Source organism: Podarcis bocagei (genome assembly GCF_964188305.1).
Source record: "Podarcis bocagei genome assembly, chromosome: 12".
Lineage (NCBI taxonomy): Eukaryota > Metazoa > Chordata > Lepidosauria > Squamata > Lacertidae > Podarcis > Podarcis bocagei.
Window position 1 is genome coordinate 39,370,503 of NC_138137.1, and position 27,394 is coordinate 39,397,896.

A 27,394-nucleotide genomic window follows, 5' to 3' on the forward strand; every position below is an offset into this window, starting at 1 on the left:
CTAGGGTCAGGGTAGTCAGCACTGCCTGCCGCTGTGCACTGTCAGTTGACATCTCCTTGCCAAAGTGAAGGCTTTAAGATGGCAACAAATGCTTAGACTTGAGCATCTTTGGTTCCTCCTGGGTTAGAGGTGGGCAACCTCCAGACTTGCAAAATCTGCAGTTTTCTTTCGTTAGGACCACCAGGTTCAGAAATCTAAGGAATGTGGAACAGTAGGTAAGGAGGGGAGTGGCATCAATTACCTACTGTGCCCCTTAAGCTGTACAAATACAAATGTGCATCTTGAGAGTTACTTGTGATCCAAAGCAAAAGTCACAATGTGGTCAGAAGAGTTGCACTAAGATCTGTTCGAATTAATAGTCTTATTTTACAAGTATGGCCACAGCTGTAACCAGTGTGGCACTACAACTCCCATCAACCAGAGGGAGCATGGCCAATGGCTGGAGATAATGGGATTTATAGTCCAGAAACATCTGAAGGGTGTTGGCTGCTCCTGCTAAGAGATAAGCTATTAGCACAAGGTGAACAACAGCAGAGATTTTTTTTCTTCTTCATTCAGTTTTACTTGCTGTTGGAAAATTACTGGGAGTAAGAAAACCTTGCTGATCATCTGCAAATCACCAAACCACCTACCACTAAAGCCTGATTTCCTTTCTCTTTGCCTTTGTCCCAGTACAGCAACAACTTGAACATCCAGTCTTAAGATCATTTTAGTGATAGGAGGCTGAACTTCTTTTTTTAACAAAAGCAACTTCAGGGTTGTTAATAATTGTAGAATTACCGCCCACATCCATAATTCCAAATCCGGTTACTCAATAGACATTTGGTTGTTCAGTGGGTGTATAAAGACTGGGGATCTTGTTGCATAAGTCAGGGATTTAGGGTGCAATCCTGTGCATGCTTACATGCAATGGGAGTCTCATTGAATGCAGTGGGTCTCAATACTGAATAAATATGCATAGGTTTGCTCTGTAAAAATGGAAGAGAAATTCTGCATTTCAGAATTCTGATGTGTTGTTCTGATTCAGCTGCATTCTAGGACAACGGAAGATTTGTGAGATGACATGGGAAAACCATTGTAAACAGTAAAATGAATATAATTTAAAAACCTTTATTTTGAATATATATATAATTTTATTATATAATGTAATTATATATAATTAAATATATATAATATTTAATCCTTATGTCTCTCCCTCAGTAATGCATGACTTGTCTTTCAAGGAAAATGACTTTATGTCAATATCTGGTTCCAATTCAGCAGTTAAAAGGATTAAAATGTTTGCGCCAGCTCTTTCTGTGAACAAAAAATAATTGCTCAGCTAGTTTATGTCAGAATAGAATCGGGTTGCACTCTGCATGGCACCTGTTTCTGATCACAAGTGATTTAGGTAAATGTCTATTAATATATTGGTGTGTTAAAAGCTGTAACTTGATTCATGAACACCGCAGAGGCAGTTAAGCTAACTATGAATCACTAGAACGGAAACTTAAATATTCACATCAATATCATTCCACTGTTGTTGTCACTGAAGGAATGGTTCTTCAAGGACAGCGCTAAACTCTAGCTTGGTGACCAGTCTGTCAAGGCACTCTTTGTAGGCTTATTGTGTTGATAAGTACTATAATACTGGGTGCTACATGTAACCCTAAGAATCATTGGCTATTAATTCATATATGGATTAGGATATCGTGAATGCCCTTTTCCCCATGGATTTCTTTTAATGGCAGGGCTGTGAGGGACATTCATCTGAGGCTGGGGACCTCAAGAGTAGGGGTGGGAAATGTCAGAGCAGCAATGGGTGGAGCTAAAACCTGAACTAGAGAGAGGCACCCCCTTTCTCTTTTGCCTGCTCTCTTTCCCACAGGAAGTATGAGCTGGCTGTTACATAATCTCTCCTCCATGCAAAAGTCAAAGAGGCTTGGGCATGCCTCCTGTTGTGTAAGAGCTACAGCAGGGGTCAGCAAACTTTTTCAGCAGGGGGCCGGTCCACTGTCCCTCAGACCTTGTGGGGGGCCGGACTATATTTTAAAAAAAATATATGAATGATTTCCTATGCCCCACAAATAGCCCAGAGATGCATTTTAAATAAAAGGGCACATTCTACTCATGTAAAAACACACTGATTCCCGGACCGTCTGCAGGCTAGATTGATCCAGCCCCCAGGCATTAGTTTGCCTATCCATGAGCTAAAGGTTAGGGTTGGCATTATGGGAAAAGAAGGTTGCTGTGCCTTTAACAGCAGGCAGAAATTCAGCAGGTAAAGTCTTCTGTAGTATGGAAATATAACTGTGGGGAAAGTTTCACCATGACTGTACTGTCTCATTATGTGTTATGTTATGCCCCCCTCATGGCAGCCATTTTGTGACTGGCACCCAGAAGACCCTCTCAAAATTAGAGATGTACCCACTGGTCCAAAAATACTGGTGACTGCTGGCTTAGAAGCAAGTTTGCGTAGTGATTCATTTTACCTATGACTACTACCAATCTGAAGACTTTGGGGCTTTGATATCATGCCCAAACTAAAAACGTTGCTCACTGCTGTCTTACATTTCAGTCAGTGGAACCGTTAAGTAATTTCATGGTGCTTCCAGATGCTTAATATTATTAATGGGTTGTTCAAATATTGCAAACAAGTAATTAGAGCAGGTGTTTTCTTTTTTAGCTTAACTTATTTTTAACAGAAATGATAAATCCTGCAGGGAATATGAGCTGGCATTTTGATGCCAACGTCATGCAGATGCTGTGGAAAAAAATAATGCATGGATAAGGAGTACCCATCCCACGATAAAACTGAGGGACGATCCAAAACCATACATTTAAAGGACGTTTCATGCACATTGCTCCCACCAAAGAATCCCGGGGGTTGTATTTTGTTAAGGGTGGTGGGCACTGTAGTTGTGTGTGGATGAGCCCTGTGCACTGAATATGCACTGACTGAATGTTAATTAAGAGCCACTGTCTTAAATAGGCAATACTATTTAATTCACTTACTGTATTTAAAAAAATATGAAACGCGAAATGCTTATGCATTTCAAATATATGCTACGCTTGCACCAACGGGTACCCCCAATTCCTAATAAAGATCTTTATTACTCGATCAGACTCCTAACGTTTGAGTACAGCTAGGTACGCACTGAACCACGTCCACGGGGTAACGTCGCTGACAGACGGACTGACCCGAGCAGAGGGTAAGACAGACACGCATGCGCAAAAGGCTTTATTTTCATTTTTCAAATTGTCGTCCTACGGCGACGCAGCGGCGCAGCCATAGAGCTCAGCGCCAAGCCACGCCCTCTCCCTCGCGCCTTGACGACGTGTGTCTTCCAACGTGCTGAAGGGAGGGAAGTAAACAAGGCCCGGCCTCCTCCCCCCCCCCCGCCCGCGCGAGTGAGCGACAAGGCCTCCAGTACCTTCCAGGAGGCTCTGGGCCTAGGAGAGAGAGGAGGAGGGAACCCGCCCGGAGCTGTGGCGCAGAAGGAATTCCCGCTCCGGCGCGGCCTGAGCGGGAAGAGAGTGGGGGCCGCTGCCTTGGGGCTCCGTCGCGGCCTCTGTGAGGAGCAAGGGCAGAGGGGCGGCAGTTGCAGGCCGGTGACGACAGGAGGGTGATGCCCGTGTTTATTTTTACTCTGGCGCCTCATCCTTTCTGGCTTCCTGCGAGGAGGAGGAGGGGCGGCGGCGGCGGGCCCCGTGGTCGCTCCCTGGTCCGGCCCCTGCGGCCTTCCCCGGGCTGCTGTTACGGCCGCCGCCGCCTATAAAGAGCCGAGGATGCAGCTCTACAGCACCATCGTCACTCACTACCCGGCGGCCGCAGCCACAGCAGCGGCGAGCAGCGCAGCGAGTGGGCCGACGGGCGTCGTCTTCAAGGTCTTGCCTTCGCCGGAGCCCTCGGGACAAGGTCCGGTGGGAGTCGAGAGCGACTCGGTTGGAGGAGGCGGAGGAGGAGTGACTTCGAGCGCCGTCGTCGGAGCGGGAGCAGCCGCCGCCATGCCCGCCTTCTCCTGCCTGGAGCTGCTGCCCCCGGCGGGGCCCGGCCAGAGGAAGCCGGCGCAGCACCAGTCGGCGCCGCAGTGCTACAGCCCCGGCGCGCAGATGATCCGCCGCAGGCCGTTGGAAAGGGTCGTGCCTATCCGGCTGGTGCCGCGCCCGGAGCCCGTCGTCGTGGCGGCCGAGCTGGGCCCGGCGGCGGCCGCGGCGCACGCCCACCAGTGGCTGCTGCTGGAAACCGGCGGCGGGGGCGATGCCAGCGCGGCCGTTGCCGCCGCCGCCCAGCCCGGCTTGCAGCAGGAGCCCAGCAACCACGGCCTCCGCTTCAGCGAGCATTGCCAGGCCATGCAGGCGGCGGCGGCGGCGGCTGCTGCTGCCGCCAGCGCCTACCCGGGCGTCTCCGTTGAGGCCCGTCCCGCCTGCCAGGCGCCCTCCGCCGCTGCCGGGGTCTTGGAGCCTGGCGGTTGCCGGCGGGAGGCCGAGCTGGAGGCCGCCGCCGAGGAGGAGAGCCCCTACCAGGTGCGCCCGACGGAGCGCTGCGAGAAGCTGGCGCTTTACCTGGCCGAGGTGGAGAAACAGGACAAGTACCTTCGGCACAAGGACCGCTTCCGCTTCCACATCATCCCCGATGGCAACTGCTTGTACCGCGCCGTCTGCAAGGCCGTCAACGGGGACCAGCGGCTGCACGGCGAGCTCCGAGAGCAGACGGTGCACTACATCGCCGACCACCTGGACCACTTCAGCCCCATCATTGAGGGCGATGTGGGCGAGTTCCTCATCAACGCCGCCCAGGACGGCGCCTGGGCCGGCTACCCGGAGTTGCTGGCCATGGGACAGATGCTGAACGTCAACATCCACCTCACCACCGGCGGCCGGCCCGAGAGCCCCACCGTCTCCACCATGGCCCACTACCTGGGGCCCGAGGACCCCAGCCGGCGCAGCATCTGGCTGAGCTGGCTTAGCAACGGGCATTACGACGCTGTGCTTGATCGCCAGTGCCCCAATCCGGAGTATGAGGAATGGTGCCGGCAGACTCAGGTGCAGCGCAGGAGGGACGAGGAGCTGGCCAAATCCATGGCCATATCTCTGTCGAAGATGTACATTGAGCAGAATGCCTGCTCCTGAGATGGGCACAGCATCAGTTGCCTGCTGTCCTGGTGCCTTATCGTTCTCCATCCAGCATTCGTGCCCTAAGCTGAGCAAGAACGTGAAGGGGAACAAACCTAGACTGAGATTTGCAATGAGTGCTTTGTGTATATACCTTCAGATCCTGGTTATTTACCATTCTGTTCTTTTGTATATGTTTGTTCTATTTCCAGTACACTCTTTCTTTTCTATAAGGGTTGGTTTTTTCCCTTTTTGCACAACATTTTTTAACCTGTTACCTCTGACTTACCGCCAAAAATAAGTTAGTAAGAGGTTTGTTAGGGTTTCTGTGCTAATACGGCTTATGGTTTAACAGTAGTTTTATGCTGCATTTTGAAACCTACACACATTCTAACAAAGGGGGGGGGGGAATGTGTGTTAGTTCACTGACTTCCCACTCTTCCTCATTAAATGAAAGCAAAGAACATTCAGCTGCTTAAAACAACAGCAGCAGCAGCAACAACAACATGCAGTTAACTTTTAAGTCGCAAGTTTTAAAGTAAATTGACCACTCTGCAGGGCAGGATTTCTTCAGACAATTGGAACATGGCTTTTTCAAGAATGATACAGAGAGCAATTGTGACTCTTCTGTGTTCAGTTGTTGACTAGTGTAAGCTGGCTTTTCATTTTATTGCCTGGTTAGTGCCATCTTTTTCCTTTTTAGTATTATCTGGTTTAGAATGTTAAGACATGGTTAAATCACTCCATAAGAATGGCCTTGATTTGTGGTCTTGTTCTTTTAATGAATTTACATGCTTGCTGCCTGCCTTCTGACAGTGCACCAGCAGGCTTATTTTATCACATTCTGTTCTTTAGACGTTTTCTAATCATTAATAATGGGTTTACTCTGGTATTATGTAAAAATGTATTTATACTAAGTTTGTATGGTTTGCTGGGTCAAACATTCAAGGTAAAAGCTACCCTCTTTAATTTCCAATTAAAATGAAATAGCTAGATATATTTATTCAGTAATGGAGTTTGTACTTTTTTATTGTGTGACTTGAATTTATACTGTATTTGTATAATAGGAATATTCTTAGCTATTCTGGAATAAATGTATAGTTTTGCTTGGATTTACATTTGGATTTATGTCAGTGAGTAACATTTGCAAATCAGGGTGGGGTGGAGTAAAAATGTGTGCCCTTTCAAAATTGAGATTGGTGGCTGGGCTGCACAAGAGGAGAAGAAAGCCCTTTCCTCTCTGTGAAGAATGTCTCCCTTGCCACTAAACTTGCTTCTCAAAAGGTTTGGAAGCAAGATCATGCTTTACTTACGGTCATTATGGTGCCATGGGAAGGGGGAGATGGGAGATGGGAGGGGGAGGGGGAGAAGCTACAATTAGTAGTTAATTTGTAGGATAATTGTCCAACTTCAAGCATTGAGAGCTGGCAGTGGTTTTATAATTTGGAAGAACTCCCACCTTTACAAATTTTCTGGCTGCAACTCCTTTAACAAATTTTAGATCTATAACATTTCATTTATAAAGCTCATGAACTGATATTTTGTGAGCATTTGCTTAAATGTGGTCAGGAGATGTCACCAGGAGATTTTTCTTCTCAGGCTTCCATTCCCCTGCGCCTCTGAGCTGGTACCTTTTTTTTCTGCTTTGCCCATTGCCACTTTCTGCACCATCTTTCCTTACCATATTTCATTTTGTTTCTCTTTGTTCTTGTGCTTCTTTCTTTGCATTTATGGTACATACAAACAATGGGGGGGGGGAGCCCACCTCAAACTGAGCCCCTTTTTAAGAGTATTAATTGAAATGTTAATACTTGATCATATATTAGTATTGTATGTAAATTGACAAACGTTAATAAATGTTTTGTACTAGCCCTTTGAGGGATGGCAGGAAATGGTCAGAAAGCTTCATCCTGCCTGTAACTGTCGTTCTCTGCGAGGTGTAGAGGCAGAACAGCATTATTTAGAGGCCTGCCTATGTTTCCATACCAATAAAAGCTTTCCCTTCTCTGTTGACAGCATAGAAATGCAGGCTGCAAATCTTTTAGCAAGCCAGTAGCTTTTGTGGGCTTACTTAGAAGGCTGACTTACAACTTTCCTCCATGCATTTGTTTAACCCTTCTTCAACATTATCTGTGTTAGAGAGGGCATTACTATTCCATTAATTAACGAGTGGCACAAGAATAAGTACTCTGGTTGTCCTGAATCTTTTTGGCTATTTGATTGAGGTATTTATCATATTTCCCCTATGCTTCTGATTCTTTGAAAATGGCATCCATCACTAATAAATTAAGACAATGATTACTTCGAGAAAATTAAATACAACCTTCAAACAACAATATTTAGCACTTGCATAGGTACAAAAGGGGCATATAAATGTAAGAAAAGAAAAAAAGATTGTATTTCAAGTGTGTATGCCATGTTTAGTTGATCATTAGAGCAAAGGTAAAAAAAAGTGTGACCCACCAGATGTTGTTAGACTATCAGTCCCAGCCAACATGGCCAGTGGTCAGGGATGATGAAGGTTGTAGTTCAGTAACATCTGGAAAGCTGTAGATTTCTCAGGCTTGATTGTGAGACATAATCACTCATTTTGTCCCTTTCCTCTCATGCATCATTTAAGAACAAAGTATGCTTCCCTCCCACCTTCAAAACTGTATGTAGGCTTCATTGGTTAATACTCACACAGTTAAATCAAGATTTCTTTTAACTATGTGGCAGTCATTTTTCAAATCAAATATTCATATGCTGGAAGCATTGGCATGTCACTTTGAGCCATAAAGTTTAACCATGATTTAAAGGTGAACATGCAGTGTGCTAGTGAGTAGGGCACTAAAACGCGCAGCCACTTTGCTTGTCTGTTGTTCCTGTCATACTGTTGGGAGCCAGGCCATAGTTTGACTTAGCCAGCAACATCTGAACTCAAGTTTGTGGTTTATTTCTGCCATGAAAGACCTTGGTTACAATATGTGGCTAACTTAGACAAACCACGAACCTGGATTTAATGCTAAGCCAAACCATGGCTTGTGGCAGGAGAAAAGCAAAACACCCTTGGTTTTCAACCCAAGTGTGTGCTTACCTTTGAATCACCATTAACTGCTTTAAAGTGACATGAACCAGCATGTCAAAGCCTGGTGTAAAAATGCTAACCATCAGATGAACTTGTTTTTTTCTGAAGTGGTAGCTTCCAGTTTTCCCACATACTGGCTCTTCCATAAGCAGAATGTGACAGATAACCTTAGGCAGCACAGCTGGGGCAATACTAATTAATTGTATGCAGTCTGGTCTTAGTCTGCTTTACTCCAAGCTGGTCTCATCCAGTTTAGTGAGACTTGCTCTTGAAATATTTTGTGGCAGTGGTACGGACGATGTATTCTTGAAGCACACAACTGTAGTAAGTAGCCACTGTCTCTTCCATCTGCTTAGGCAGTAGAGACCCTTCGAATGAATGGAGAATCAAATATGGTAACATGTTTTCATGCAATGCATATCACCAAACAGACATTTTTCTAGTCCAGCTGGTGTTGATATGTGCACATGTGCATGGGAATGTTTTATTTTGTATGCTGAAATTATAGAGGGGTTTTTAATTGTCATTCTCGTGAAAGAAAGAGACAATAGAACTACAATTTTTTTTTTTTACCTGCACATTATTGCAAGGTTTTTCCATTGGGCAGATGCCATGCTATTCATTGATTAATGAGAAAATTCCAACTGCAGAGCCAGGTATAAATTATGTCGGAAGTAGGTCAAGGCAGGAACATACTTTGCAACAAACACAGCCATCCTGTTGGCTCACTTGGAGAACTGAACAAACAGCCTTTCCAGTCCCATCCCTCCCCATCGGTGAAAAGCTTTGGAAGTTCCAAGTAACCTGTTCTGGCTTGTTTCGGGAACTTCATCAACTGCAAATTCCTTAGGGTCTTTCCAGATAATGAAATGAAAGCTTGCAAAACACGCATTTTGTTTCTACTTGTATCTCTTCATTCATGTTTAGTCTGGGTGCTGAAGAGGCCAACCTGGTATTTTGGTGTGCCAAGCATGGCTTTATAGGTGTGTAGGTGCCAGAATCGGCAGTTTGAAACATTTGGCTGCAACGTTTTGGTAAGCAAAGCTGAAAATGCCTATGCAAGTGGTGGTATTTATTTTTAAATCCTTCAGATTAAAAAAACCAATTCAGTCAACAACAGTAGTTAGAATTCATAGTAAACAACTAGGACATAAAGGGAATTCACATTTCAACTGGTGAATATCAAAGTAGTGCAGATAAGCAATTTCATCTTCACCCTCTTCTCCAGATAAAGGGTATGCTGCTGCAAGTGTGTGCTCATTAGAGCAACTGTCATGGAGTTCTAGCCAATGTTAATTTATATACTGCACAGTCCCATTGAAATGAATGGACGACATGGGCTTGAATTTTAGCTCCATTTAATAGGGCTTCTGTTTTTGTTCCTGTTTATTATTTTGCTTTCAGGTAGTCATGGTTAGAATTGCACTGTAACTTAGGCCCATGATTTTAAATGGGTCTAATCTAAGTTAACCTTAGCTTAGATCCAACCCATGATTTTCCTAGCCGTGGTACAGAAATGTACAAGAGAGTTTTAACTGTAGAACATTTACACAAGTTGATATGGTAAAGCTGTGTAGAATGCAGTTAACACTTGAAGAGTTCTAATACTGCTTTGGAGCTGGTTGTATTGTTAAATGTGCAGTCTACGTGCCATCCTGCACATCATGTAATCCCGACACTTAATTCTAGGGATCTTTTGGCACTGAGACTAGGACACCAGAATTTGACACTCCCAACAGTTAACACAGATCACAGAGATAAGTCAGAAGTCAATGTTGTTATATCAAAAGGGAATTAGCTTACTGGTATATACTAAAATATTCAATAAACAGTGTGTTGATACTAGTATGAATTTAGGAAAGTTAAAAACTGTTATAAGAGTTATTCTGATCAGCATTCCTAGGAATGCACAAGAAACCTAGGATGTGGTCAGGGGAAAGGGGATGGGAGGAGTGGGAGAGATTTGACAGAAAGGCTGGAAGAGGTATCAGAAAGGAAAAATGGGCACTGCATCAAGAGCTGGTGGTTTGTAGGAACGTGGGGAGGTTGTACAAAGATAAAATACTGAACAAAAAATGAAATTTGCATTTGTTTCTCTCCCTTTTTCCACTTGCACTGCCCACTACTACCATGTAGTTCTAGGAAGGCTGCCCAGAAGAGAATTCAGACTTTGGGCTAAAAAAGGGTTCCCCATCCATGAATGTGGCCATAGCACTTCATAGCCAGTGTTGCATCCTCACTAAGAACATCTTACAAGTTTAGTCCACCCACTCCCACACTCTGAAGTCTGGACTTTTGTTTCAACTTCTTAATCATAACTCCTTTTGTATACTTTAGCAGTGTGTCACGGTGCCCTAGCTAGCTACAGCATGGACCACTCACAGACTTATCTTTAATTTTTATGCAGTTTGACCTATGTCACAGAATTGTTTCCCATTGCCTGTCACTTCCATAGTTCCTTTCCCTGACATATTAAACTTCCAGTGGTAGTATACTAGCAAATAAAAACATCACTCATCTGAAATCACCCGGATATGTTTGTGGTGACACGCAGTAGTACCATATATCACTTGCTCTAATGTAATAATGTCTGCTTCATCGTGTGTGGTTTTAAGGTCTCACTCTTGAGATACAGTACTGCATTGGACCTGACATGGCTAGTCTGAATTTCCAGTTTTCACAAGCATATCTTCAATGCTTTTTCCCTTGACATACCGTACAAATTCTGAACATATTATTCTGAACCGTTTGCTTTTTGTTCTCAATATTTGTTTACACAACTCATTCTATTGTAACAGAACCTGTTCCGAAAGTTTGAGGTATATTGACGCTGTCATACCTGCAGTCCTAATATGAACCACACTCTTAAATTACATTCCTGTGGTGCAGGTGGGTGGGGCTAACAGATGGACAAAAAAAGCAGTGGCAAAAAGATCTATATTGCAAGGCTGGAAAAACAATTGCCCACCACTGACTTCTCACTGATCTGAATATCTCACTGCCCTTTCCACATTTGAACTCATGGCTTATAATTATCAATGTTGTATAGATGCCAATTGGGCATATGAATTGCTTATGTTAATCTATATGTTTAAGATAGAACGGATAGAATAGCCTTACTGTTAAATCAGCTAGCAATGGTTTTACATCTTACTTTTCTGTTATAGTTGCAAAATTAAAAAGGGTTAAAAACAGACACTATTGTTCACAAGCTTGCAGATTACATATTCCATACTTTTACACACTTGCCTCTTTCCCCAGCAACTGCTCCCTCTGAAAGCCAATGGAGAGTCCATAATATAACACAACCATTGATCACTATTACTTCTGGAGTATCCACAACTCTTGATAATATTTCACTTCTAAGCATGTTTTTGAGCACAAACTCCTCCCACCATGCACATATTCAACACTGATGTCGAAACAGGTGCTCACTATGTCGTTTTGAAGGTATTCTACAATCAGATGTGAGATGTGTGTTGCAAACATGTATTGAACTCTTATCTTCTCCATCATATCTTACACAAGATGGGCTTCCCTTCCTAAGCTGGCTGGAAAGAGAAAGGCTAAGGCCCCAGCATTACAAAGTAGGCTGGTCTGAGATTCCATCTGATTCCATGGCCATATTGTATTAAATGTTTCAATTATCTGACTGAATGGCATTCCACAAACCTGGCTAATGCCTCATTGCATGCTTCTTGTTCTTGGAAGTGCCTGAGTAAACCTTTTTCTTGCCACCGTCACGATGTAGACAGTAGTGTATCTAAAGTCCTTTCCTGCAGCTGCAGACTATGTTAACATTCATACAACTGTGTGGAGATGTGGAAGATGCTCTCCCATATGCTCAACATGACTAAACAACACGATCAGTAGCTTTATCAGAAGCCAGTCATGGCTTTCAGTAGCTCACTTTCCTAGGAATAATGCAATGTTAGAGCTATTGACTATCTTAAATGATGATGATGATGATGATTTATTTATACCCTGCCCATCTGGCTGGGTTTCCCCAGCCACTCTGGGTGGCTTCCAACAAAATATTAAAATACAATAGTCCTTCAGATATTAAAAGCTTCCCTATACAGGGCTGCCTTCAGATGTCTTCTAAAAGGCTGGTTGTTTTTTCCTTTGACATCTGGTGGGAGGGTGTTCCACAGGGCGGGTGCCACTACCGAGAAGGCCCTCTGCCTGGTTCTCTGTAACTTCGCTTCTCGCAGAGAGGGAATTTCCTCGGCGCTAGACCTTACATCACAATAACTTCCTGTGCTGTGATTTGCAAGGCTCACATGTTCTGTGGAAATTGCTTGTCAGACAGCACATAGGGAACTGTGAAATGCTGTTCATAGGACTTCCTATTGACCAATGTCAGTACACAGACCACCAGCTCTTGACAGAAGCATCAATGGCCTGAATTAACAGTTGGGACAGCCCCTGCCCTACCCTTCCTTCAGGCTGCTTAAGACCAGCATGCCCTCATGGAAGACAGAAGCTCCCCCAGCTGGCATGAGAGTAAAAAAGGGTAAAGATAAAGGACCTTTGGATGGTTAAGTCCTGTCAAAGGTGACTATTGGGTGTAGTGCTCATCTTGCTTTTCAGGCTGAGGGAGCTGGCGTTTGTCTGCAGACAGCTTTCCGGGTCATGTGGCCAGCATGACTAAACAGCTTCTGGTGCAAGAGGACACCATGACGGAAGTCAGAGCACATGGAAATGCTGTTACTTTCCCGCTGCAACGGTACCTATTTATCTACTTGCACTGGCGTGCTTTCGAACTTCTAGGTTGGCAGAAGCTGGGACAGAGCAACGGGCGCTCACTCCGTCACGCGGATTTGAACCGCTGACCTTCTGATCAGCAAGCCCAAGAGGCTCAGTGATTTACACCACTGCACCACCCGCTCCCAGCTGGCATGAGAGTACTGTCAGCCTTCTATATAATGTATTTGTTTTAGTGTTTTGAAATTTCAAACCACCTTGGGTGCCATGGCAGTAAGGTGGTACATAAATTCATTAAATGAATGAATGAATGTTCCAACACAACCAATAAATGACATTAATATATGCATCCCTCCAAAGCATAGGCAATATTTTCAAATTCAGATTTACACCTGTGACATCTGTACAGTAATTATGCACAACTACTGATCATAAATATGGCATAGATTTGACCCTCTGTGCAATGTTTCACCTCATGCTCTGAGGTGGTTTTGTGATCCACTGGAAGCATGTCTGTCAGAGGAGGTATGCCACCTTTGTAAATAGCTGCAGTTTCTGTCTTTCTTGACTGAGTAATCTGGGGTTAAAACCATAGCACTCTGGAGTCGAGGGATCATTAATTATTGACTCCATGAAGGGGAAATGTTATGTCTTGAGCTCATTGTAGTGATATAAATTGATGGGCAAGAACTTTAAGGATATACCGTATTTTGCGCCCCATAAGACGCTCCGGCCCATAAGACGCACCTAGTTTTTTTGGGGGGAAATAAAGAAAAAAAATTTTATTTCCCCCCCAGGTGCGGGGCTGGAAGAACCAGGTCGGGGAACAGTGGGAAGGCACGCTCTGCCTCCCCGCTGTCCCCCGAGCTTGTGGGGCTGGCGATGGGGAGAAGTGCACCAGTCCCGCGATGGCAGGCAGCTCTGTGCCGCCATCCCGAGCGGGGCGGGACTTAGCGCCCCGCTCGGGATGGCGGCGTAGACCTGCCTGCGGTCCCGCGACGGCAGGCAGATCTCTGCCGCCATCCCGAGCGGGGCGGGACTTAGCGCACCGCTCGGGATGGCGGCGTAGACCTGCCTGCGGTCCCGCGACGGCAGGCAGATCTCTGCCGCCATCCCGAGCGGGGCGGGACTTAGCGCCCCGCTCGGGATGGCGGCGTAGACCTGCCTGCGGTCCCGCGACGGCAGGCAGCTCTGTGCCGCCATCCCGAGCGGGGCGGGACTTAGCGCCCCGCTCGGGATGGCGGCGCAGAGCTGCGCTGGTCCCAGGAGCGCAGGCAGCTCTGCAGGGCCACCGGGAGCGGGGCGGAGCTTCTCCCCCGGTTCCCGGTGGCCGGGCAGAGCTGCGCTGGTCCCAGGAGCGCAGGCAGCTGTGCACGGCCACCGGGAGCGGGGCGGAGCTTCTCCCCCGGCTCCCGGTGGCCGGGCAGAGCTGCGCTGGTCCCAGGAGCGCAGGCAGCTCTGCACGGCCACCGGGAGCGGGGCGGAGCTTCTCCCCCGGTTCCCGGTGGCCGGGCAGAGCTGCGCTGGTCCCAGGAGCGCAGGCAGCTGTGCACGGCCACCGGGAGCGGGGCGGAGCTTCTCCCCCGGCTCCCGGTGGCCGGGCAGAGCTGCGCTGGTCCCAGGAGCGCAGGCAGCTCTGCAGGGCCACCGGGAGCGGGGCGGAGCTTCTCCCCAGGCTCCCGGTGGCCGGGCAGAGCTGCGCTGGTTCCGGGATTGCAGGCAGCTCTGCGCAACCCTCGGAGCCGGTCTCCCGAGGGTTGCGCAGAGCTTCCTGAAGCCTGGAGAGCGAGAGGGGTCGGTACGCACCGACCCCCCTCGCTCTCCAGGCTTCAGCGAAAGCCTGCATTCGCCCCATAAGACGCAGGCACATTTCCCCTTCATTTTTGGAGGGGAAAAAGTGCGTCTTATGGGGCGAAAAATACGGTACACTGCTTGCTTAGTGTTGTCTTTTCCCATGGGAGTTGTAGGACCTGAATAATTGAGGTGGATGGGAAAGTTTAACCATTTTATTGCTGGAGTTCTCATCAGGAACTATTGTTAATTGCACAAATTACAATAAAATTATTGATCTGCTTGATATTCTAGTGATTTACTAATTAATTAAATAGAGCAGCTATATTTCCTGAGTGAGCATTTTAGGTTTCTCAGCTACTGAAATGTTTGCACCAAATATTTCAAATTGGCCAAAGATTACCAAGTAGCATTGTTTGGTTTCAGCATCTACACCTAAAGGGGATATAAAAACAATGAAAGCATGTCTGCCACACCAAAATCCAGAATTTGGCTATGTGTCTTTGAGTTCACACTTACTGTGATGGAGTATTGCACTTTCCCCACCTCTTACGGCTCAACTGGATGTTAATTATTTGATCGCTACTAGCATTTCCACATTTAAATTGCAGCTGTGTCTGGGAAATCAAGACTGGGACCATGGGGAGGGGACTTAATAATTTCTCCCCATGCTGCATTCCTGATTTAAAAAGCTCCCCTTGCCCCAAAGAGCACTGAGCCCAGCAACATTCATTCTCGTGTACAAAGAATTGCATCTTGAGACTGTGATCTTATGCATGCTTGGAAGCAGACCTCTCTGAAATCTGCGAGACTTTGTAAGCATGGAAAGTTAAGTCAACTGGGATTTTGAAAAGAGCATGGTGGGGACCAAGTTTCATAAGCTTCCAACTAATAATAATAATAATAAATTTTTTTATTTATATCCCGCCCTCCCCAGCTGAAGCCGGGCTTAGAGCGGCTAACATCAAATGTATAACACATTAACATAAAATCAGACAATCAATTAAAATACATCCTCAAATCAGATCAGGATCAGAATAAAATCCAATCAGATGGCAACCCGCAGATTAGGGTTGGGGACCTTAAATGCTCACCAGGCCCAACTGTTTGTGCTGAACTTATATAGGCCTGTGAGAAAAATTGGGAGGCCACTTTCATGCAAGTTCTTATGAAAGGGGAGAGGGAGTCAGACTGAACCCCAACCAAAGGCCTGGCAGAACAGCTCCATCTTGCAGGCCCTGCAAACAAACATCATTTTGCCATATTACAGAATGAGCTGATTTCTTTACAGCTCTGCCTAAAGTATCACAGATAACGTGATGAGCCATGTCATCAGGATGTTTAGCTGAACCAAGCCCTATAAAGTTATGTCATCATCTTACGTAATTTGGAGGTGGAGTCAGGGGATGTTTTTTAACCATAAATGTGAATGAAAAAGCAGGTCCACTGCCAAAAAACCCCGCATGATAAAACACCAAGTGTTCTACAGTGTAAGAGAGAGATGCCGAGATAGGACGGTATCAGGTGTTCAAAAATCAAAGAATGTCCCAAGTTAAAACGGAGGCTCCTCATGCAATGTTAGGCTGCCCATTGCTGTCATTGAATTACCAACAGGGAAAGGAAGGCCTGTAAATCCCATTCTTCCTGCTGCTGCTGGAATAGCCATTAATCCTGCTATAACCTGCCGCCAAACATGACTCAATACAAATTCCTCTGGATCCTCTCCTCCTTCCATGCATCTGGTAAAAATCTGTGCCTTCAATTTACTTTTGGTGTGGAAGTCCATATGCAAATTGACAAGAATAACATCAACACAAGGAATTTAATCATTTGATTTAATTTATTATATACCACATTGGCTCAGGGTGGTTTGCAATATTTATAACACTTCCTTCGTCCTTTCCTTTCTCCTCACCATTGTAGATATGTAGACAAATAGAAACTGAAAGATGGGGCTCCTCTGTCAGACGACTCAGCTACATGCGTTATATGCGTTATATGCTTTATATGCGTTATAACACCATGACACGAGATGACGCTGTGGAGTTCCATTTTTTGCCAGTGGAACTTCCTTGTATGACGTTTACAACGTGTTTAACTGAACCACTTGGATGTGTCAAGATTCAGCCAGAGTAACATATGGAGGTGCTTTATAATACAATCCTACTCCTAGGAAAGTGGGGATAGGATTGCAGCCTTACACCTTTTGTCCATATAGCCCAGTATGGTCTCCACTTATAGGCAGCAGCTCTCCAGTGTCTCAGCAGAGAAAGGTCCTCCCATCATCTGCGGCCTGTAAACTGGAGGTGCCAAAGACTTGACTCTTGGAAATTTTGCGTGCAAGGTATGTGCTCTACCACTGAGCTATTATCTCTTCCCCTAAACAATGCTCCCTGCCTGCTATCTGGGATGGAGTCCTCTGCCACTCTAGAGGGGCTGGGCCAACAGCCCCAATAGTGTCCTAGTTGTTGCCTCAACAGAACCACAGATAAGGCTAGAAGGGAACAAGGTGGCAGGAAGGTGAGCATCTCCCTTGCCATGGTGATGAGGACACTTCCTCCATTGCCTGGAGGCGTCAGTGGGTGGAGTCCTGTCAAGCCTGTCAGGTCTTGTTGACCAGGAGGTCAGGCACCAGCAAGCAAGGATTACCTCTCCAGCCACCCACAGAGAGTGGGAGAGGAGAGGACAAAGGTCTGGGATGATTTAACTCTCTCGCAACTGAGGTTGGAAGGGAGAATGAGCCACAAGGGTTGGGCCATCTGCTTTTTGCCCATCACAAAAAACATTAATCCCATTAAAATCTCTGGTGAATATTTATGACCCCATCCACCTAGTCCTAACCCATAATAGTTGCCTGGACTTGCAACTATAGCAGTAACCATGCACAACAAAGGTATGCTGGCCCTATTCTCGACAAGAAAATATTTACCAATTAAAATGTGGTTCTGTAATGAAGCCGTTCATTAGAACTGAAATAACAAAACAGCAGTTGATATTCTAGCAAGCCAGGTATGATTGTGTTTCCACAAAAGTGAGCGTCTTCCTTTATCTTCTTAACAGAAACTTTTCTCTTTGGAGAATAGTGGGACATCTTCATAAAAATCACATAGAGCTGGTTTATCTAACTTGAAAGAATAACTGTCATTTCCTTTTCTTAGTCTGGGTGATCAAAAGGAGACTAATTTTCAAAGGGAGATATGAGTTTTCAGAGTAAGCTCTCCTTGAAGCTGAAGCTTCTGCCTCACTGTTTGTTTATTTCATTGGCAACTATGATCTCACACACAGTAATCTCTCTCTCTGTATAAAAAACTGACAACTTGCTGCCCTTTATTTTTATGCTGGACTCCCAAACTGAGGTTGATGCCGTTAGATAAAGTGAGGGGCTGCTTCAGGCAGTATTAGGTTATATTTTGGGGGGGGGGAGGGGAATCATTCAAGAGTGGCAGACTGTAAGTTATTCAGTATAAATATATTTTTACAATGTGCAAAAGTGCAGAAGAGTCATCTGAATTTTTTACCTCAGTATGCCTTGGGCTAGCTTTGAACCACACTGTAATGGATGCCCTGGCTTTGCAGATTAACTTTATAGTGCTGAGAGCTTTACCCTGAGCCTCAGATAGTGCTCATTCATTTTCTTATTTTCAGCCCAATATAAAGGACATCCAGTAGCAACCCTCAGTAGTCATTTGTCTGTCTCAAGGATGGGGAATGTGTGGCCCTCGAGATATAGTTAGACTCCAACTCCCATCATCCTCAGCAACCATGACCAATAGCCAGGGATGGTGGGAATTGCAGTCCAGAAACACCTGAAGACACACTCCCCATGTCTGGCCTATCCCACTCAAAGAGCTGACAGACATCAGATCTACACTGTATGGGAAATTCATATGTCTGGCTTTTAACAGTGTGTGTGTCATTTTTCCCTTCCCACACACAGTTTGACCCTATGTGCTGTGCTGTTATTTGCCAGCTCACCGGTTTTGACATTCTCATCTTTAGTGTAATTACTATTGTTGTAAACTAATGAAACAGACCTATTTATTGGGCCTGCAGGTTTGTGCAAACCCCAGGCACAAACTCCTTTTTTAAAAAAAAGATATTTATTGAAAAAAGAATTTTTTTTAAAGTTACAAAGAAAAAAGACAGAAAAATAAAAATAAAAAATAAAACCATCATTTTCAAATTCTCCACTTTCATTACCTTCTTTCCACGACCTCCTCCTCCTCCCATCTCTTGTATCTTGATTAATAATTGTTGCAGCAAATCCTTTCCATAATTCATAATATTCTGTCATTACATTACCTTACTCTATTTTCATCTTATCTTATAAAATACCTTAAAACTTAAGACTTAAATCTTAATTTTTACCAACTTCTCATAACCATTACCTTTTTGCCTAATTCTTAAAACATTTTTACAAGAGCCAAGTAATTTCATGTCAACATTTTTCCAACGTTCATCAATTTTATAAAACATTTCTAATGATAAAAAACGAAAATAAAAACAATCCAATCTTCTTCCAGCGTCCCCTCCCCCCAGTCCCGGGATTGTCAGTCCTTTTTATCCCATTAGTCTGGCACATTAACCTGGTGATCTTATATCCGAGGCCTTCAAATCTCTTCCATGTCCCTTCCGCAGCTCTTCTTCATATTTTCCTTTCACTCGTGGGAACTCCAGCTTGGTAGTGTTTTTGACCCTTTTCAACAAATCATCCCCTTTCCCATAGTCCAGACTAGACTCCATGTGGTATTTTAAGACATGTTTCAAATTCCCTCCAAATTTGGAAGTCCCAACAGCTCCAAACCTCTGACGGCCCATTGCCAGACTCGGAAAGTCCAAACATCCCTGCATGGGGGGGGGGGGTCAATCCAACCCCCCATTTCCAAATCAGTCCAAACTTTGTCTTTCCAAATCTGGTTTTTTCCAAGTTCATTTGTCAAATCCAAAAGCTCATTTTCCTGCTGGGCCAAAGTCCCTCCATCTCTGGCGCCCCAGATTCTGCAACATCCTCTTCTCTCATCTGCTCTGTCAGGACACACTCCTGTTTAAGATCCTGGGTGGGCTCCATATAGTTTCCCACTACCTGTTCAAATGTTCTGGCCGCATTAGTCATCAAATCCGTCTTCTGACTTAACTGATCCAATAGGGCATTTATTTTACAGAAAGCACCCAACAGTGCTTCTGAAAACATTGTCCTGCAAGGTCACAAGTCCTTTCCCACGGTTGTAATCTGTAGCAGCTGCAAGCTCCCTAGAATTGGTTACAGTTTCACGGTCCCCCTCTAGTGGGAAAACTTCTGGTTGTTCTTTCTTTTAAGGACAATAGCAACAAAGTTTCTTTTTAAATATATTTTGTCAATATTTGTTCCTTTAAGATGCGAAAGGAAACAATGGAATCACAATGTTACTCTTCTTTTAACTATCTGTCAAAAACCTTTGTCTCTGGTCAATGAGCTTCAAAACGTCAATTCTGACACCCCGCTCCAGGGTCAGGACGGTGGAAAGTTACTTTACTTTAAACTCACTCCTGCAGGTTTAAACAGTCCAATAAAGATCCCCCTTCTTCTCCTGCTACCGAAGGGGGGTTCAACGATTTTAAATGGTGAAAACCGATCCTTTGAAAGTGATTTTCTAAGCTCTAGTGTACGTTATCTTTGCTTTCTTCTAACTACAAGGAAATGGAAGGCTGACTTCCTGTTTAGACCTTCCCGTTTCAGTACCAAATTAAGGTGAATTTTAAGTCCAAATCCTTTCTAATCGCCAGTTCTTATTTGAAGTCCAATTGTTCAGTGTTTAAGTACTCACGGGTGATTATTTTAGATGCCAAATTGTCCCAGGGAAAAGGCAGCGCTCTCCGGCAACGGCTATGCGGCTTCGCTCCACGGGAAAAGCAATTGACTCACAGCACCGCGCCACTTCCCCCTCTTTGCTTCGGAGCCCGTTAGTGGGTTCCTTTGCGGGTTGGGGGGGCGCTAAGGGTGCCCGCCGAGTCCCACGGTCACAGGCTTCATCCGCCTGTGATTTCTGAAAGGGTCCCCGCTTCGCCGCAGCGGAAAGGACGCGTTTCACGCGGAGCTGGTCCCTCCGGTTCAGAGGGAGTCCGCCATTGCCGATGGCGCCACCCCGGAAGTCCAGGCACAAACTCCTTTGCTTAAAACGAAAAGAAAAGAAAAGGTGCTGTTCGCCTTGTATTGCTATCATTATGAGACGCTTTTAAACATCTTACAATAAATGCCCTTCAAGTGTCTGATATTTGATCCTGAGTTAACCCAAAACTGCTTGGGAGCTCTTCCCCTTTCAATTTGAATTCTCTAGCTGTGCATATACCCTTTAAAGCACATTTGCAGCACATTATTTCCCTCAGTTCCTTGTGAAATGGGATTGATTGTTAAACTGCTCTGAAACTCTAGCTCTGTGAGGAGAATAGGGAGTCTCTTAACAAATCTCAGCACCCTTAACTACACTTCCCAGAATTCTTTGGGGAAGCCATGACTGCTTAAAGTGGTATAATATTTCTTTAATGGCCCTTGAGTTGGCTATCCTGCCTTTGTTTGAAGACCTCTGGCAAGGGGAAGCCCACCACCCCTTTACATAGTTAGTTCTATCGTTCAATTCCTCTTACAATCAAGAATTTTGTCCTCATGTTTTACTTACTGTAACATAAATTTGCTAGATCTAGTTCTAACCTAGATCTTTAAAAATTCTAGTTCTAACCTAGATCTTTAAAAATTGACTTCCAAGGAGAGAAACAAACAAGCCTTTATTTTATTTTCAGAAAAAGCCCAGACCTGAACTGCATGTGGCTTTCAATTTCAAACCATTGTTCTCATGATGGAAGATGGAACTAAAAATCACATTTTACGTACTCCAAGAGTGGTTGCTGCATACAAAACAGTCTTCTAATCATCAGCAGTGCTGAGAAAGGAACCATTATATGTGCGGTATTAATCCAGTATTGGTAAGTTCACCCACTTGCATAATGTGCTTTGCACTCCTTTCAATACATCTGTTTAAAGGTTATCTAACTCATTATCATCACATCTAGGAATGGCATTGATAAAACATGTGCTTTTCCCTTGTAGAAGAAATGTGGTGGGGGACAGTTGTCCTATTCAGTGGATAGAGAAATTAGACAGTTCTGTTTTTATGCAGTTACATATTCATCTAAACAAAATGAGTAGCCATAAATGTCACTGTTAACCTTTCATCTGAAGGTCTCTAGCCTGGAGGGAATGCCAGATAACAGGGAAACAGAAGTAAATTTGAAGTAAGAATGGGAATACTTTACACAGTGCCTTTTACTGTTGGATTATAGTATGCAGCAGTGCTCCGAATATTTAAATCAATATCTGAAGGCTTTGTTTTAAATTGACAGCAGAAATGGCTCAAGTCATATTGGTGACTTTGGCAGAAAATCTGAATGCTGTCTTGTGCGATAGTTACCGTAAAATACAATAACAGGCAATTTGTTGTCCTTTTTAATGATATTGTATTCCCAAATTGGCTGCTTAAGGTGGGCTAACTTACCCAGCTGTTGTTTCTAATGTTATTAAAGCACCACCGCATATAATTCTCCACACAAAACTAAATACTTCTTTATAAATAAGCACTGAGTGCATAGTTCACCAGAAAGTTCTGTTGCATGAGTCTCTTTGAAATTAACTGGAACAATGCAAAAGCATTTATAGTTAAAACACTACTGTGCTCTCAAACTGCTTCCATTCATTTCAGCAGGATTCCTGCAACAAAATGTTCCCATTAATGGTGGTCTAAAACAATCACTCTCTCTCTCTCTTTTATTCATTACTTTTTTATCCTTCAAGGTGCCATAGATGGTGTCTCCCCTCTTCCCATTTTACCCTTGCAGCAATTCTATGAGGTAAATTTGACTGAGAGGAAGTGATTATCTGCCTGTAATCCTATGTACATTTCTAGAGATTGAGCCTCATTTACCTCAGTGGGACTTACTTCGGAGTAAACATACTTCAAAGTGTGTCACACTGGTATCTCATAGAATTGGAAGGGACCACAAGGGTCATCTAGTTCAACCCTCTGCAATTCTGGAATCTGTTTGCCCAATGTGGGGCTCAAACCCATGACTCTGAGATTAAGGGCCTCATGGTCTACCAACTGAGCTACCCATGTGTGTCACCCACCATTCATCATGACCAACTCAGAATCAAAATCCACTTCTCCCCAATCCTAGTATGTCCGCCTGGTAGTCACTTTACCACATTGGCCATTTTGACTATCCTCTTCATACAAAACATTCTGTGGCAAAACGAGAGCAGTGTCAGTGAAGTCCAAATTCGTATTGAGGAAGACATTGTTGGCAAAAGAAAACCGCCTCCATCCTTTGTAGAGTTGCCACCCCATTCAGTTTTTGCCTAAAGCAAAAACATTTTAAGTGAATTTGAAGATTCCTGTTCAGGCAAAACATCTGAGGAATTTTGCGGGAGACAAAGAGAGCTCTAATGAGACTAATTACTCATAGCTGTGTGTGTCTGTGCATCGTAAAGCTGATTCTAAGATTTGCCTTAAGAAGATAAAGGCAATTGGTTCCTCCATAGACAAAATACTTAAGGAATTTCAGAGGAAGCAAAGCAAAGAGGAAGCAAATAGGACAGGTAAAGGAGAGGGAGTTTTGTGTTTCCTGGGTACATCTACTCAGCCCTCCTTGTTAAGTTCTGCATGTGCAGAAGGTGTGGTATTTAAAATCTATCAGCAATATATGCCTGTTGTCAGTTGTATAAACATAGTGTAAATCTCTTTTCTCATATTGCATCACCACAAGTTTTCAGAACATTTAATATGATGGACCACAAGAGGCTGGTTAAGGAGAAAAGAAAGAAACACCCATGACTTGACATCACAATGATCCTTACCAATGTACACATGATGTTAAACACGTGGTTTGGCATTTAAATAGCAGCCATTGGGTAGAATAATTTAAAAGCGTAATCTTGTAAAAGGTACCTCAAGAGCCAAAAAACACATGGTGTTAAACATGTAAGATTGTATTCAGTGAAGTCATTGCTTCAGGTGAATGATTTCTGTTTGCACAATGGAATTTACCTTCCCTCTCCCCCTCCCCAACTTGCACCCTCCCAAATCTGCTCTGGGATTTCCTCCAATCCAATCTGGGGAGGAGTGTGAGGGGAGCATAGTGAAAGTTCCACTGTGTGAGCAGAAGCATTCCACTTGCACTAAGACTTTGTTGGAAACAACCCTTCCCTACACCACCCCTTTCGTTGTGGTCCCAATTAAAATCCCGCCTTTCCCACCACCAGCTGCTATTTGGCATTGGAGGGAGGGAAGCCTTGGGACTGTGGTACAGGAGAAAAGGGTTAAGTCTTCCTCTTCTCTGTTAGCCACGTAAACTACCTCTTTAATGTTGCATGGACTTTGGCCATCATGGTGGCTCTCTCAATGCGACATTTTTTTCAAATGATGCCATATGGTTTTCTTCATGGCAAATTCTCAAAAACAACACTTGCAGATTGAGATATTCGATGGTTGGAACGCGTTCACATTATCATTTGGGGAGCCATAACCATTTTTTCAGGACTAAGAGGTTTCAGTTTTATTAGAAAGGTATTTTATATTGGATGAAATCTGGTGGTGTGAATGGAATAGACTTCTACTTGGACAATGGGACTTTACTGTCCCCTCTTCCCCCTGCAGTCCCCTGCAAGCCCCCAAATCTACTCTGAAATAGATTTGGACAGGGCTGAAGATGGGCAGCCTCTCAGAGGGAAAAGGATGCAATTACAGCAGTGAGGAGCAACAGCAGTGAAGATCAGAGGAGCATCTTGTCTGGGGAACATACCCACTGACCTGATGATCTCTAGAGGTTGGGCTGATGTCAGTTGGGGATTTGTTATTGTGCACCATCCTCCCCCGCCACCTTTTGTACAAGTGTAACTCGCTTCACAGGATTTGGTTGATTAGTAACTCCACTTTCACCTTTCATCAGCTTGCGGTCAAGGCTGCAGTAACACATCGCGCCAGGATTCTGTTCTTTAGCCTCCTGTTGTGAATGGAATGTGAGGGTGTGTAAGCTGTTTCTCTAAGGCAGTGTGTGAAATATGATTGGTAGGCAAAGTCATGTTTGAATACATGAAGAATGTTCTTCCAGAACTGCAGTAAAACATTAACATTGTCCTCCTCCTCTTCTTCTTCATTGAAACTTTTCATTGTAGAATACAATAAAAAACAAACTTTTTAAAAAAAAAAGGGAAAGGAAAAGAGAAGGTGGGAAACAAAATGCAAATCCCTGTTTCAAAGGTAGATCTTAACCCTTGCCTCACACAGAAGTGGGTGGACCTTCCCAGCTCTCACCTGGGAGTGTCTCTTTCTTTTCCCCACCCTGGGAGATCATCCCTTCCTTGCCAGTGTGGTGTAGTGGTTAAGAGCGGTAGTCTCGTAATCTGGTGAACCGGGTTCGCGTCCCCGCTCCTCCACATGCAGCTGCTGGGTGACCTTGGGCTAGTCATACTTCTTTGAAGTCTCTCAGCCTCACTCACCTCACAGAGTGTTTGTTGTGGGGGAGGAAGGGAAAGGAGAATGTTAGCCGCTTTGAGACTCCTTAGGGTAGTCATAAAGCGGGATATCAAACCCAAACTCCTCTTCTTCTTCTTGCCTCTCACACAGGGTCTTTTACCAGCCAGCTATCTCCTTCCTGTGCATACCCTCATTAATCCAGCTTAGATGACATCAAAAAACCAAAACAAAACATAGCAAAAGCAAAGTAGATAGATATTCTTGTACATTGTTGTCAGGGGTTTAGGAGCAGAGGCAAGGCCAAGGGAGGAAACAGAGAGCGAAGGGGAGGAGGCAGAAGAAAAGATGAGTGATGACGACGACCCGAGATCTCCTAGTCTTTCCAGTGAATCAGAGGATTCACAGAAAGGAGCACCAGTGGCCAGGGCAAGGGGGGAGTCTAGGGGGGCACCCCAGGAAGATAGAGCCAGAGGGGACTCCGAGGAGAGCAGTTGGAGATCGGGACCAGCGTCACAGCCAGAGAGCAGGGAAGAAGAAGGGAGCCAGGGGGCAAGCGCTGGCAGCTCACCACAGGAGGGAGGGCATGAGTCAGGAGTGGCCACACCTCCATCGGGGAGCGAAGAAACGGTTAAGAGGAAAGTGGAAGGTTGGGCGCGCGCGCCAAGTTCAAATGCAGAGGAAGGCGGCGCAGTAAGCAGCCCGGAAAGGGAACCAGGTCCTAAAGCCCGGCGCAAGGAGGCAGGAGGGTCCGGGTCAGCGTCAGAAGAATCCAGGAAGGAAGAAACCCCGGGGGGTAGAGGGACCCAGAGGAGGACAGTCAGGCGGAAAAGGTGGAGCAGGGCTAGGATATTAAGTTGGTGCACAAGGGGCGGAGACTCAGACGGAGCTTCGCCGATCTAGCTACTAGACGTAGAGTTGCGCGCAGCAGCGTGAGAATGGAAACTGCAATTCAATAAAGACTTTTACTTAATGATCGCTGGCTAGCGTGGTCCTCTGTGAGCTAGGATCTTCAAGCAGCTCTGACAGTAAGCTCCGTCTCACTCAATTGTGGGCATCTACAACCTCGAGGAGGGGAGAGAAGCAGGTGCCCACTAGCGAGCTCACGAACGGCAGACGACATGACGGCTGAGCAGCAGATAGAGGAACTCAGAAAAGCAGTGGCACAACTGAATGCCGAGGCTCTCGCATCCAGGAAGAGAGAGGAGGAGGCAGCTGCCGCCTGCAGGGATCTCCAGGTCAGGTTAGATGTGCTGACAAAGCAGACACCCCGGCAGGAGGGAATTGGGTTGGCGAGACGCACAGGCGGGCTGGTCTCTCACTTCGATGGGAACCTGCAACAGTATCCCAACTTTAGAGCAGACGTACTGTGCGCACTGCAACTGCTGCATAAAGACTTTAGAGATGAGCAAGAGAGAGTGGGATTCATCATGTCTCATTTGCATGGGGATGCTAAAGCATGGCTACGCAATTTATGGAGAGATAAGGATCCGGCACTCCAGAATGCGGATGCCTTTATTAAAGTGATGGATGGGTGTTTTTTATCAAGCATTGACGTGGATCTTGCCCGGAAGGAGGTGCATGGGCTCAGACAAGGGAGGGCCAGCGTCAGGCAGTACCATGCCCGCTTTTTCGCCTTGGTCAGTGCCCTGGAATGGGACAGAGATTCGGCCCCTGTAAGAGACCTCTTTTGGGAGGGGTTGCACAGCTCGATTAAAGATGAGATCGCGAGGGGGGAGAGACCCCGAACCACCCAGGAGGTCGTTCAGAGGGCACTGGCAGTGGGGGTGAGGCTGGAAGAACGTCCGTGGAACAGGGACGAAGGGCGTGGAGGGCGCGAACCAGCCAGGGGCCCCTCCTTCCTTCCCAGAGAAGCAGCGCGGGCGCAATCCACGCCTCCGCCAGGAGGAGGAGCCGAACCTATGGAGGTTGGAGGTGCAAGGGCTCAGTCAGCAACCAGAGCCCTAGCACCGGCAGCAGTGAAAGCGAAGCCTCCTAGAGGGAACAGGAAGTGTTACGTCTGTGAGGAGCCAGGGCATATGGCGAAAGAGTGTCCCCAGAGGCTCCACAAGCTCACTGCAGCCTCGGCAATGGTGACTGCAGCAACGCAGCAAGGAGGAACACAGCAGGGAAACGAAGCAGTCTGGCTGGAGGAAGAGGCCCTGGGGCCCAGCCAGACGTGTTAGTGCCGCAGTCCCCAGAGATTTTACAGCCCGTGAACCCCCTCCCGCCCAAA

The 27,394-nt window shown here is 45.5% G+C and overlaps 1 protein-coding gene across 1 annotated transcript; it reads left to right on the top strand.

Annotated features, from left to right (window-relative positions):
• Positions 1 to 3,658: 3,658 nt before the first annotated feature.
• OTUD1 (OTU deubiquitinase 1) lies at positions 3,659 to 6,210 on the top strand. Its single transcript, XM_081163277.1, has one exon. It carries the CDS (start codon positions 3,769 to 3,771, stop codon positions 5,110 to 5,112), a length of 1,344 nt encoding a protein of 447 aa, XP_081019403.1. The 5' UTR covers positions 3,659 to 3,768; the 3' UTR covers positions 5,113 to 6,210.
• The last annotated feature ends 21,184 nt before the right edge of the window (positions 6,211 to 27,394 follow it).